This window comes from Thamnophis elegans, chromosome 5 (genome assembly GCF_009769535.1).
Source record: "Thamnophis elegans isolate rThaEle1 chromosome 5, rThaEle1.pri, whole genome shotgun sequence".
Classification (NCBI taxonomy): domain Eukaryota; kingdom Metazoa; phylum Chordata; class Lepidosauria; order Squamata; family Colubridae; genus Thamnophis; species Thamnophis elegans.
The window spans coordinates 78,227,896-78,242,802 of NC_045545.1; the positions used below are offsets into that span (position 1 = coordinate 78,227,896).

General features: G+C 40.5%; 1 protein-coding gene across 1 annotated transcript in view; it reads right to left on the reverse strand.

The window, feature by feature from the left end:
* The window catches only part of LOC116508734 (opsin-5-like), a 33,730-nt gene that overhangs the window by 10,006 nt on the left and 8,817 nt on the right, over positions 1 to 14,907 (reverse strand). Inside the window, exons 2-3 of the mRNA XM_032217385.1 lie at positions 13,512 to 13,674; positions 10,906 to 11,033 (exon numbers count right to left, since the gene is read on the reverse strand). Of these exons, the coding sequence (XP_032073276.1) occupies positions 10,906 to 11,033; positions 13,512 to 13,674 (291 nt within the window). The remainder of the gene's footprint in view (positions 1 to 10,905; positions 11,034 to 13,511; positions 13,675 to 14,907) is intronic.

Below are 14,907 nucleotides of genomic sequence, written 5' to 3' on the forward strand. Positions count from 1 at the left end.
AAGATTCTTAGACATCCTAACCCCCACAATACAATATCCACAGCTGTTTGCTATGATGCATCTGCTAGTCTTTGAATAGTGCAAGATTTGTGTTATGGACTAACTCCAGTTAAGCTACAACCATTTTGTCTATGGTGATTCTCAATCATCCAGTTGTCCCAAATATGCTTTTCAAAAGGCAACTGGTGAGTGCTGAATCATAAACCACCAAATAAGGGATTAATTTAATTAGTCAAATACCTTTGCATTCTCAAAATAAGTACTTTCTTGTTAAATTTCTAGCATTCTCCTTCTTGTTTTTTTTTTCCTCTCAAAGATTCTTTTATTACATTTTCATTTTCCTTTATACAATCACTTAAATACTGTGCAGTTAAAAAAAAAGGAACAATAAACAACTCATAACACTTCTATCCTACATACACCCTTCCTTCTACCCCTCCAACTTTCATTTCCCCCTTCCAACAATCCCCTCTTCTACTTCCCTTCCCCCTCAGCCATTCCTTTCTCCCCTTCCCACCATCTCACCCTCCTTACATTCCCTTCTCACTCCCTCTTAATTCCCCCCTCTTCTTTCCCTCTACACCTCGCTTCGGTGTATTTCTAGTATTCATTAGTCTATTTGTTTTGTACTAAAACAAAAGAAAAATAAAAGGAAAAGAACGAAGAAAAGAAAAGAAAAAGGAAAAAAAGCAACAGTATCCAAGTGCATTCATTGTTCTGAAAATTGAGTCTATATTTCCACCCTCCCCCCCCCACCCACCCCCTGAACCCCCCTACCTGACCCCCTTCCGACTTCCCAGGTCCCATTCCCGGCATCGTTCTTTATCAAGCAAAGTCTGGAGTATATTGAAACCAAATAGATTAGAAGTTACAAAATAAAAAAAAATAAAAAAAATAAAGAACAAAAAAGAAAAGAATAATAAAAGGAAAAAAAAGGGGGGGGGAACCCCCCCCCCCAAGAAAGAGAAGTCAATATACTCTCTAACATTAACCTCAGCTTCTCATTATTTTTAAAATCTTAAACAATATCTTTACCTGCTTCCGCATATAAATTCTATACCTCCCATCCTGCCTTTACCCGTGTCCGCATATATATTTTATCCTCATCCATTGCTCCTCCCATATTTACTCCACCCTCGTGTAGACTCTCCGGATAATCTTTCTTAACCTTGTATTCAAATAACAATTTATACAAAAATCAGCTTACATTCTGGATCAAGGTAATCTAATTGAACTTTCACTACCCTTCCATCTACCCCACGCCACCCGACTCCATTCATCCCAAACCACAATCCAAAAAAAACTATGATCTCCGCTCTCCTCGCCCCAAAGAATAGATCATGCGCAGTTTAAATTAAGATTCAAACAAGTCTTATATAAGTCCCATACAATATATGTCCAAATTCAGCACCGCTTCTTTCAGTCTCAATATCTCTTCATCGGTATACAGCTTTGTCATTTTATACCAGACAGGAGTCCTGAAATTTTATTCAAATTAAAAATTTAAGAAGTATTTTAAAGGCATAGCTGGATCTTTATTCTTTACTCTTCTGCCCTTCCGGAAGGGGAAAACAACACCCTCCGCCTTGTAGCCACATGTCCCGCTACTTATCTTCTCCTTCTCCTTGTCTTTCTCCAAGTCCAGGTAAGTCAGGAAGTCCCGCCTTCAGAGTTTTGTTGTAAAAATCTCGGGCTTCGCAAACAGAATTGAGACGATATTTTTGGTTCTCAAATGTGACTGTGATACCAGATGGCACTTCCCATTTATATTGTATCTGAGAATCTCTGAGTTTTTCAGTTAAGAAAGTGTAGTCTCTCCTTGCTCTTAATATTTCAGATGGTATTTCTTTAAAAACAATCAAGTCCTGTCCATCGATTCGCAGCCTGTTATTGTAGAACTTCTGTATTATCGCATTTCTGGATTCTCTTGTGGTGAAATATATAATTATGTCCCTCGGAAGCTGTCGTTGTTTTGCTACACACGAGTTCTGGCGATAAATTTTTTGAATCTGCCAATCAAAGTTAAATCCCGGACTTCCCACCGAACGTCTGAAAGCCTAAAAAAAGGTCTGTTTCAAGTTCTCCTGTTCCTTTTCATGCAATCCTCTGACTCTTATTGCAAACGCAGTCTTATTGTAATTTATCATAACGAGTTGTTTTTGAGCATTTTCAACTTCCTGTTGTAACGTTTGAATTTTAGATGTCAAATTAGAATTAGTTTTTTCCAAAAGTTCCAATTTGTCCTCCATTTCAGAAACATAATCTGTCATAACAGTCATAACTCAGATCGTATCTTCCCTTGTTTGAGCAATCTTGGCGTCCAGTTTATCATATAAGTCCGATAAAAGTTGTTTAATTTCCTGTCTGAACTCTTTAAGGGTTTCAAAAAGAAATTCTTGCATTAAGAGATCTCCAGTAGAGGGCGTGGGAGGCAAGGGCAGCGATTTTGTAACAATTTCTTGAGATGTATTATTAAGGAGACGCTTAGACTGCTTCGATTTGGGAGCCATTATAAAAAAACGCACAAACAAACAAAGTCTCTGCTCCCCTCGGTTTTAAATGGGATACTATTTATAGACTTTTAACAGTTAATAAGGAGAAGTCTTCAGGAGAATAGAGCTGATTGAGTGTGTCATATATCAAACGCAGAAGCTATAAAATCGGCATCTTGTAACGCAGCTGGATAAGAAAGCCTTTTACAAAATTGAAGCTGGTATTTTGAATAGTAATAAGAAAAAAATTTACAACTTCAAGTTAATATTTGGTTTTAAAGCCATTTCAAAATTTATCTGCCTGCAGTTAATAAAACTCTATTGCCTGAATATGCAGTTTTAAGTAAAGAGGCTTTTATTTTGAAGTTTAAGGCTTGGCAGAACTTTCAGTGAGTAAACATTGTAACAAGACCGTTCAGCAGATTCATCACCATTTAACTTCCAGATAAGCAAAGTTAATGAAGGAGTAGAAATGAAACTAATTAAAAAGCTTCTGCTGGCCTATTGTGAAACCAAAACATATGATAAGCAATCTCTTTTGTTTTGAATTCTTGTGAATTCTTGTGAGGATTAACAAAAAGTGTTCATTATTACCGGAGAAACCAGCCTGCTCGGCGCCATTTTAAAAGCCTCTAAGTAAATAATTTTTCGGAGGAGAAAAAGAAAAGAAGCTAAAATGTTGATAAACAATTATTGTCCACGGAAATGGATTCAGCTCGTGATAAGATTAAATCAAACAAAACTTGGAACTGAGTGGGGGAGACCTACTTTGTCCTGCACAAGGCAGTTTGAAATTCCCAGCACGGACAGCCGTTCTGCCTTGGGCTAGCCCCCCTTTCCCTGCAAGCACAAAGCTGCAAAAATCGAAGAGCATTTGCCAGCAAAACAATTTCTTCTTTCCTTCTTGCCTGAAGGATAAGAAAACCTGATAAGACGTCAGATGGAAGATCCTCTAAACAGGTACGTAGCCAGGAATTCGGAGGCAGCTGATTTTTTTGCTGCCACCACCAGCAAGCTCCTCCCAGGAAGTCTAGCATTCTCCTTCTTGACTTAATGGATACCTGGGTATCTTTAGCGTGGTATATTGGGGTTGTAACTATATTGAGGGCTACTTTTCACACTTGTAAAGCCTTAATTGAACCATCATATTGGAAAAAGGATATATAGTTTTCAGCAGCATTCCTCAATTTGGTGCTTTCCAGATGATTGATCTACAACTCCACCAGCGGTGGGTTCTGGCAGGCACTACTGCCGGTTCGCTTGTGTGGGCACTGCACGTGCGCATGCACTGCACATGCATGAGCAGTGCAATTAAAATTGTTCTGAGCATGCGTAGAACTGAAAAACAACTGAAACAAGATGGTGGTGCCTATAGTGCCACCCGGATAACCAGTTCAGGGGTGTGGCAGGCTTGGGTCACTGTCGGTTCTACGACCCAGGCCGCCAAACCACTACTGGAACCAGTCCGAACCCACCACTGAACTCCACCTATTGATTAAATGCCATTAAGTCACTGTCAATTCTTAGTGATCATATAGATTCTCCCCAGAATGATTTGTCCCCAGGAGGGCCTTTTAGGTCTCTTAATGATACATTGATTGCTCTTGTAATTGAATCCATCCACATTGCTGCTAGTTTCTTTTTTCTTTTAACTTTTCCAAGAATTATGGATTTTTAAGGGGATCTTTAGGTGATATATCTAAAATATTACAGATGGAGCTTCATCAATAGTACTTTCCAGGAGAATTCTGGCTTCATTTGTTCAATGATTCATTAGTTTGTTTTCCTGGCTATCCAGGATCAATGTCTTCTTCAGCACCAAAGTTCAACTCTCTCCTGTTTCTCCAAAGTCAGTAGTAGGCCTTGCATTCATGGAATGTCACAGAAAAATCTATTGCTGAATGATTCTATTTTTTTTCTTGGTTCAGATCCATCATTCCAAGGCTTTCATTGAAATCCTACCAGTAGCTAGTCTGAGAGATATTTCTTGACTTTGCTGTTGATGATCGATTCTAAAAAGCAAAGCTATCCACCACCTCAATTGATGTCAGTTGATGTATCTATTGTCATTTCTTTAGGCTTCTTTACATTTAATCTTAGTTCTCCCCCAACCCCCACTATAGTCTTTGATTTTCATTACTAGCCTTGAAGATTATCTACATTCTCAGCACTCAGACTGGTGTTATCAGCATAGCACAGATTATTGATGTTTCTTCCTCCAATTTTAAATCCGTGCTCATCTTCTTCAAATCCAGCTTTTCTGGTATATGTTTTGCATATAAATTGCATAAATAGGCAGGGAGTATGCAGACTTGCTGTTATTCCTTTGCCAGTTTGGAACAAGACTATTTCGCCTTGTTTCACAACTCCCTTAGTTATTTTCAGTGGTAGTTTGATACATCAAAAGAGTGCTAGATTAGAAGGGTGATCTATAGGCATGCTAGAAATTGGCCCCATGTTGGTTATGCACAAACTAGGATTTTTTGCTGGTTACATAACATAACTGCTGGGAGGTTTGAGGAGCAAATATTTCCTTTCATTCCTTTGTATCATTTCCTTTTTAAGTACAAAATACTTATTGTTCTACATTGTACAGTAACAATTACTCATTGTTCTACACTGTTTCTTTAAACAGGCAATAGATATAGATTGTATTATGGCAGGAATGGTTGGCGGTATCCCAAAACAATCCACTGCAGGTTGTAGCCATTCATTGAAGGTACAAAACAGCATTTTGTGGTGCGGCTGTTGATAATAATAGGATCACCAACACAGTCGCCAATGGCCGATGATGATTATGGCAGAAGAAGAAGAAGAAGAAGAAGAAGAAGAAGAAGAAGAAGAAGAAGAAGAAGAAGAAGAAGAAGAAGAAGAAGAATTATTATTGACTATAATCTACCATGTTGGTCAAGTGCACATTGGCAGATTGACTCATTGACTCTCACATATGTGTTTGTGTATGAGATAAAACTAGGGAGAATTAGCTCCACCATGATTTTGGTGCATTCAGTGGATATCAAAACTAGTGCCCATAAGGTTATGTGCACAAACGCTCTTTATATTAATAGCTCCTTTCTAGACTGCGTCATGGTGGCATGAAGAACTTAAACTAGAGAGGTTTCCCTTCATATGCATGGAAATGGTCAGGCAATTAGTCATCTCTCTCTCCCCACTTCTCTCTCTCCCTCCCTCCCTCTCTCTTTCTCTCTCTCTCTCTGTCTTCTCTTCCTCCCTCCCTCTCGCTCCCCTCTCTCTCCCCCCTCTCTCCCCCTCTCTCTCCCTCTCTTTCTCTCTCCCCTCTCTCTCCCCTCTCTCTCCCTCCGCCTTCTCTCTTTCTCTCTCTCTCTCCATACTCCCCCCCCCCCAAGCAATACTCTTTTTTGCTCATAATTAAGGAAAAGACTACAGTATGGCAGAATTAATCAAGTATAAATCCCAGGCTGAAACAGTTGGAGGACAAGAAGCAAAAATAAATGTTCAAAGTAGTTGAGGAACGGATTGAAATCATGAAGCCATATCAGCCGCATCATTTAATTTTTTTCAGGAAAAAAGGTTATCATTTTCAGATTGAAAAAACTACTCCTAGATTGTATTTGTAATTGGTAAATCTGTTTTTTAAAAAAAAAAACTGCAGAAGACAACTCTATTTAAAAATGTTGTGCTGGTTAATGACCACTATAAAGTAATTTATTTATATTTAAAAATGTAACACGTGACCAAAAAAAGCAGAGACTTTGTATTATACCCAAAATCAAACTCTATAAATTGAAATTTGTTTCCTAAGAATCGGTGTGTGCCAGATTCCTTTCTACCCTTTTCATCTCTTTCTTAAATCTTAAACCCTTTGATTCTTTAAAGACTTAAAACTCCAACCCTCCCTCCCTATTCACCATTCAAGTCTTCAGACATATATAGGAATAACATTTCTTTGAAACTAAGCAATTTGAGATATGCTGACTTTACTCACTGCCTCATGGGAACGAGCTAATGTGCATTAGAGGAAAGATAAGCTATTGAGGCCACAAAATTATTTCATGGTACTTAGAAGACAAGCCAAAACTGCACAAGGGAGAGAGGCTGGTTGGTGGCTGATGGTTAATAGCTAAAATTAGTCTTCGGCTCTTTCCTCCATTTTTCCCAGTCAACTTTGTAATTTGGAAGAATGGGCCTTTAAGTACCGTCTTGACTGTGTAAATGAAGTTCCTCATGATAGATTTTCAAAAGGAAAGTAAGATGTATACTATTATAAATAGTGACATAATAGCAATATAGTATGTTTGCTATGCAAGCATTTCTCTATTTTTAATTTATTTCACTAATTTTGGAGTTAGCTGTAAGAATTGGGCTTATTTGGCTACATTTGGTTTCACCTACCGCCCCTCTTCTCCAATATTTCCTAAACCTTTGATACTGACTGGGCTAGATCATTTTTACTGTGGTTTGTGGAGGATTTTCCCAGTTGGCTCAGAATAAAAGAAAGGCTGGTCTACAATAATAAAAGGATGAGTGGTTGGAGAGAAGGAAAAAGAGGTGCTTGTGCTTGTACAGCATATTTATTTTAAAAACTGTGCGCCAACTTATAAGTTTTCTTTTTGATCTTATCAAATCAATCACCAGAAACCCCAAAGTACAGTTGACACAAATCAACGTCCTCAAGTCATATCGGAATCCTGATATGTGATTTTCTTGGCAAGGATTTGGAAGTGGTTCATCACTGACTTCTCCCTGGATGCTCTTTGCTGCTAGCTTAAAGTCTGATGTTTCTTGCTGATCTCCCATTAAGTAATAACCAGACCCAGCCATGTTAAGAATTGGAGTATTAAAGGGAAACAGAATAACAGCGTTGGAAGGTAATCCAACCCCCTCCTCAGGCAGGAGGTCCTATATCCGGGATGGCGAACAGGTGGCACGTGGAGTCATTTGTCAGGGCACGTGAGGCATTGCCCTGTCAGCTGGCCAACATGCATGTGCGCTGGCCAGCTGACTTCAGCCTTTTTTTGAGGCCATTTTTCGCCCTCCCCATGCTTCAGAGTTTTTATAGGAGCCTGGGGAGGGTGAAAACAGCCCCCAGCCCCCGAAGACCCCCCCGAGGCTTCAGAAGCTTCCCTGAAGCCTCCAGAGCACAAAAACCCAGCCCTATGGGCAAACCAGAAGTTCGGGAACGGACTTCCAGTTTGCTCATAGGGCCGGTTTTAGCCCTCCGGAGTCTTCAGTGGCCTTCCGTAGGCTTCCCTGAAGGCTCTGGAGGACAAAAAAAGGACCCTATGAGCAGACCAGAAGTCACTTCCGGTTTGTCTATAGGGCCATTTTTCATCCTCCGGACCCTTCAAGGAACCCTCCGGAAGGCCCCTGAAGGCTTCGGAGGGCTAAAATCGGTTCTACGAGCAAACCGGAAGTCCATTCCTGAACTTCCGGTTTGCCCTTAGGGTCGTTTTTTTTTGTGCTCTGGAGGCTTCAGGGAAGTTCCTGAAGCCTCTGGAGGGCCTCCGGGGGGGGCAGGGGGGGCTGTTTTTGCCCTCCCCAGACTCCTATAAAGCCTCTGGAGCCTGGGGAGGGCAAAAAAATCATGCAAAAAAAATGGGGGGAGCGCTGGTCATGTACTCATGTGTGCATACACGCTGGGGTCATGCATTGCATTATGGGTCTGGCACGCCTGCGCACGCCCCCCCTGCGCTTTTGGCATGCGAGCCAAAAAAGGTTCGCCATCACTGTCCTGTACATTTCTGGACAAATGGCTGTCCAATCTCTTCTTGAAAACATCCAGAGATAGAGAGCACACACAACTTCTCAAGGCAAACTGTTCCACTTGTTAATTAGTCTCACTGTTAGGAAGTTTCTCCTTAGTTCTAGATTGCTTCTCTCCTTGGTTTGTTGTTGTTGTTGTTAGTTGCAAAGTCGTGGATTTTATTATAGATTTTAGTTGTTATTTATCATTTTATATTAGAATTTTTAATTTCTATATATACTGAGTGTTTTTATTTGTTCTATAGTCTAAGACTATAATAAATTGATTGAAAGTATATAGAACTATTTCTACTTTGTGATGATTTCTACAAAGGCACATCATCTCTTCAGTTTAAACTCAGTCCACCGCCCATATTCTGATTCAATCAGGTTTAAAATGTGTTACAAATGTATGCAAAATATATTGATGCACATTAATGAGAATAAATAAATCTGGTATCACACGTAGCATAGGATGGATGGCCGCCGACACACAGATTTGTTGACTAAAGTCTGACTCTGTTCATTCCAGTTTGATTTGGAAGAAATGTATTAGACATAATTCCCAGAGTTTGACTACAAATTAAGCCATTTTCCTCTATCTGGGATATATTTTTCTTTCAATCCATTTATTCCAAAGCTTATATACTGTATTTGCTTAGTTTGTCTACCTAAAGAACGTGTGCATTAAGTCTTGCCAAAGGAGTCCAGTACATTCTGAATCCCCCACTTCCCTTTTAGTGATTGGTACTCTTTCTGGTTGGTGAATAATGTGAAAAGATCTATACTGATGAAAGCTGCTACATGGGCCAATTTTTCCACTGAATTGCTGTCCAGAGAAATTAGCACTGACTGACCTTTGCAAGGGAATTCTTTAAGTTTTTAGATTCCGTGATCCTCCCATCAAAACATTTTTTGGATATGAGCAATTTTGGATTTTTATGTCATCATCATAAATATGAAAAACTTTCTTCCAGTGATGTAACAAGTGATTGCATTTAGTCTGGATGCTGGAAAGAGACCAAAGATGACAGAAGAGGACAAAAACTATAAGATACCCCAGGGATTGGCAGGGGAAAAAAAAATAAGTTGCCTCTTCTGTCAGATCCTTAAAACTTACAGGTTAAATGCAAAAAAGCCTGAAGTCTAATCTACATGCTGTGTTGTGGCCTGGCAGGAGCCGGTGGAGCTGCAAACAGACTCCGACAGTGAGGGGCCCTATGAGTCGGTTCTGGAAGAGGTGGAGGAACCTGGTCAGGGTTCAGACTCCGAGCAGGGACCAGAGAGACTGGTTGGCCACCAGGAGGTGCCTGAGGCATGGAGCAGCGGTGAAAGCCAAAGGGAGTTGGTCCCAGACACCAGGCAAAGGCGGGCAGATAAGTGCAGAGAGCAACTACGCAGATACAGAAGATAATTGGACCCAGGTGGTTGTACTTATGCTCCTCTCAAGAGAGTATATAAGGAGAGACTTTGGGAGGAGGCTGTTTGCAGGATTCAACTCATATACCAATGCTGGAGAAGCTCTCGTGTGTATTTCTTATCTTGGAAGTCTGGATTGCTGCCAAAGTCTTGTCGGTGTGTTTAATGTACTGTGAATAAATTGTCTAGCAGTAATCTTGTCTTGGAGTGCCTTGGTGTACGGAGGGGGGGGGGCAGAATAATACTGTATGCAAATGAAAAGGGAAAATTGGAAGCTGCTGGTTTTCTTCTTTTTTTTATGCCAATTATTGTTATTTCAAAGGCTTGATGAATAGACTATCTAATGGAAAAATATCCAAAGGAGATATTGCTATGAGATCCATGGCTGTGTTTTTGTAGAAATGGCTAGTTTATATTATTATGGAAAAGTAAAAAATTCAGGTTTGATGTTAAATCTTTATTCTACTGCAGCATAGTGAATTGGAAATCAACCCGTTTTTTTCAGTGGTGAAATGTGAAAGTTTTTGCCACCAGTTTTCTGGGCGTGGCTTAGTGGTGGATCATGTGACTGGGTGGGTGTGGCCACTTTTTAATTTTTAAAGCATTTTTTATTACCTACTTGCCTGAACCAGTGGTGGGGAAAAAAAAAGATTTAGCTGTGCCGTGCGATCGTGAGAATCTTTTTCCCCCACTTTTTAAAGCATTTTTAAACTACTGATTTGGGAGAATAGCTATTAAAAACATCTTTAAAAAGTGAAAGAAAAGGTTCCCATGATCGCATGGCACAGCTGATTGTCATGAAACCCTCCCCCCCTTTTAAGCATTTTTTTCCTGCAGGTTCAGGTGAATAGACAGGAAAAAAATGCTTTAAAAAGCAGGGGGGAAAGCTTCTAATGAACGCGTGGCTCACAGCTGAGCCGCACGATTCTTGGAAGCTTTATTTTACTATCAGTTCATGGAACTAACGACAATCATCCCTATTAGTTCATGCAAACTGGTAGCATTTCACCCCTGTTTGTTTTCCTTTTCTCCCTCCCCTCTCATTTCTTTCCCTTTCTCCTCCCCAGTGTGTCCTATTATTTGCTTTTGTATTTTTGTACTTTATTCTATAATCTAATGAAATGTTTTGGTTTTTTTTTTTTTAAAAAGAGATCCATGATTGTAAGATCCTGGGAAAGGGTTGGGATGATGGAACAAGGGCCAAGATGAACAGGACTCAGATTAAGACAGTTAGCAAGGGAAGGGCATTTAAGACGCATGTCCCACCTACCATAAGCTGGATAACAGACCTTCATGCAGCAAACGGTGCTCAGTGCAGTCAAGCTGGTGAGGCTGCACAGACCAAAGAGGACTCCACAGAAGGCATAGAAGGTACACATGGCATGGTTGAACAGCCACCTTGAAAAAGAGATAATGGGAAAGTAAATGACCAGAAGAAATTATGTCTCCAGTATTCTAATTGGAAAGAGATGTTTTAGCATCTAAGAAAATGTCCAGTAGTGTCAATTCTAAGAGCAGTACACATCTCCATCTTTTAGTTGAGAGACCCAGCATTGTCCTAAGATATTTCCCTGGTCATATGGCCAGCATGCAGGGGTGGGATTCTACCGGTTTGGACCGGTTTGGACGAACCAGTAGCTCCAACGATCAGCTGTGAGCAAACCAGTTCGCTCCGACTTTGAGCTGGGCCCGACTGCCCCACCCGGTGCTATATTCACCTATATTCCCTTTTCTGAAGCCCAGCTGATTGTTGCGGCCCAGTGGATTGCTGCACCTCACCTGTTTTGCACTGGGGCTGCAGTAGAAGGTAGTAAGTATTCAAACTCACTGCAAACCAGTTGTTACACCGGTTGAATCTCACCACTGCCAGCATGACTATATGCCTAAGTGCACAGAACTATGTTACTTTCCAACTGATGTGGTAACTATTTATCTACGTACTTGCATTTGCATGCTTTCAAATTGCTAGGTAATGGAAACTAACCTGGTCACCCTGCACTTGGGTCTTGAACCTGGGCTGTCAGCTTTCCAGTTGACAAGCTCAATGTCTTTAACTACTGAGCTATTGCATCCCCTTGTTTTAGCATCTGGGACCTCCAATACATGTCCAATGGGCATCAATTTTCCCATCCATGCTTCCTAAATGTCTGCACTGCCACACTATCTACTGTATGTAGTTCTCATTTTTTAAAACATTTCTTTTGGGAGGGAAATGGAAACATTAATATACTACTAAAGTAAATCACTATTCCCTTTGTGCCAATGAAGTCCATATAGAGGCCAAGCATTGTTAGAATAGGCCTTTGAACAGTGGTGCTGGAGAAGACTCTTGGGAATCCCTTGGACTGCAAGGTGATCAAACCTGTCAGTCCTAGAGGAGATCAACCCTGACTGCTCTTTAGAAGGCCAGATCCTGAAGATGAAACTCAAATACTTTGCCCACCTAATGAGAAGGAAGAACTCCCTGGAGAAGAGCCTAATGCTGGGAAAGGTTGAGGGCAAAAGAAGAAGGGGATGACAAAGAATGAGGTGGCTGGATGGAGTCATCGAAGCAGTCGGTGTGAGCTTAAATGGACTCTGGAGGATGACAGAGGACAGGAAGGCCTGGAGGAACATTGTCCATGGGGTCACAATGGGCTGGACATGACTTCACAACTAACAACAACAATTGTTAGAATAAAATTAGTGGGTAATTACAGCTCAGTATCCTGACAAGAGTGCATCCACCTTCCCAGAAAAATAATAATAATAAAGGTAGGCTAAGATTGTAAAAATCTTCCCAGAAGGTTTGAGAAGGGAGGGAGTGTAATCTTAATAGTTTAATTTATGATTGACAGGTCCTTTGTAGCTGACTGTGTATATCACTCTCAAACATCTCCCACCCATAAAAACGATGGCTGTTCTGGAACATCTTTGAATCCCAATTGGTGGGAATCTTCAGTGTCAGGTAAATTGATGTGAAAGTGTTAATATAGTGTTTAATTCTAACTTTATACTCATGGATATTTATTATTGCATTGGCTTTATTGCTGTTTCTCTTTCTGTACCATTTAAAGAATTTCAAAATTTGGAAAGTTTAAACATTATACACACACACACACACACACACACACACACACACACATGGCTGTGTGTGTGTGTGTGTGTGTGTATGTTCCAGCATAACTCTGGAACGCCTCGAGCAATTTCAACCAAACTTGGTATGCAGATCACTTGCTCTCTGGAAACAAATACTGTGGGGGTAAGACACCCCTAAAACCCCTCAGGGTGTGCATTCTGTTAAGATACAGCCTGTTGTGCCTTAAAATGGCTTCTACTGTGCAATGCAGTGAATTTGCCATGGTAATGGCTTCACGGTACTCCACAAGGGGGCTCCCTCTGGTAAGTGGGAAAATCCAACATTAGAAATTACATTTGATCTGGACATTTCCCCCCTATAAATAAATGCCTCCCTAGATTCTAGCTTGGTTTGATAACTTCTGCTTGAACATCATTTGACCAAGTCAGTTTCCCCTAAGTTGGAATTTCCAGACACATCGTGACTACATTTCCCTTTATTTATCCTGAGGCAGCCAAAGTTCTTGATTTTATCCCACATTATTAATAGTTTGAAAACGAGGTCATGGAGGAAACAGCTAAACTCCATCATTCTCTGCTCTGGATCTACTCTTTCTCCCTTCTATCTGATTTTTTTGTAAGCATGTACGGTATATGTTGTTGAGGTCTTCAAAACAATCTACCTATGTTAACTCCTGATTACCACGCTATTGAAAAAGTACCAAGAAGAAAACTGAGTCAATGGAAACCACACTGATCTTCTGAAGGGAAGAAAGAAATCCAATTATATTAATTAAACGGCTGAATGCAGGGAGCTACCTGTGTGCAAAGAAAGATGGTGTAGCCAGTGGAAAGAGGATCAAAGTCATGCCTATGTCACTGATGGCAAGATTCACAATAAAGAATTCTGCAGGCTTCAGCAGGGCTCTTTTTCGGTAGGCAACCCATAGGAGAAGCGAATTTCCAAAGAGGGACACTACACCTGAAAGCAAATCAAAATTGTGATTTAGAACCTGGGAAAAGAAGATGACACATTCAGCCACTATATTTATAAACTGTTATGAGTTGCATAAGAACTGCATCCACAACAACATCTAATTGCAACCATTATATAGTCATGAGAATTACAGCAAAGTTTATACATATTTAGGGTACTCCTTCCTGACCTGATATTTTCATGGTGCGTCATTGGCTACGTTGGCTTGGGATTTTGAGAGATGTAATCCCAACATTTCTGAAAGGCATCGGATGGGGACAATTTATTTTATTTTATTTTAGTTAGTTAGTTTGTCGAACATGTACTAGATAACAGGTATAAGTATAAACATGGACATGAACAAAAGAAATGAGTACAAATAAACAGGGACAGTAGGACAGGGATGGAAGGCATGCTGGTGCGCTTATGCATGCCCCCCTTTACGGACCTCTTGGAATGGGGTGAGGTCCACGGTAGATGGTTTGTTTGTATGTATGTATGTTTGTATATACACGGTATGACCCTGGCTAATGACCACAGGTCGGGCAAGGAGCTGGTTCTGAAAGATACCTCTTTCAGAACAGGACAGTGGAAAGCTTTTTCAAGAAGTAGACATATAATCCATCAGGGCCAATAGATAGAGATGGCTTTAGGTTGCATAGAGCCTTTTTAACGGTATCTATTGTAACAGGAGGGATGTGGTGGCTCAGTGGCTAAGACGCTGAGCTTGTCGATCAGAAAGGTCAGCAGTTTGGCAGTTCGAATCCCTAGTGCCGCATAATGCAGTGAACTAACATTACTTGTCCCAGCTTCTGCCAAACTAGTAGTTCGAAAGGATGTAAAAATGCAAGTAGAAAAATAGGAACCACCTTTGGTGGGAAGGTAACAGTGTTCTGTGTGCCTTCGGCATTTAGTCATGCCGGCCACATGACCATGGAGACATCTTTGGACAGTGCTGGCTCTTTGGCTTTGAAACAGAGATGAGCACCACCCCCTAGAGTCGGGAATGACTAGCACATATATACGAGGGGAACCTTTACCTTTTACTGTAAAATTAATATGTAGCAGATCGTTGCAATTAGTTGTGGTACGACTAGGAAAAGTGGCACAGAATTGCTTTATAGTGTGAATCTTCTTTTGTTTCTTTCTTTGCAAGAGGATGGCTCTGTTCACACAATATGTTTTAACTTAGTTACTAACCCAGTCATAAAATCTTACTACTGGTTGACTTGGGCAATG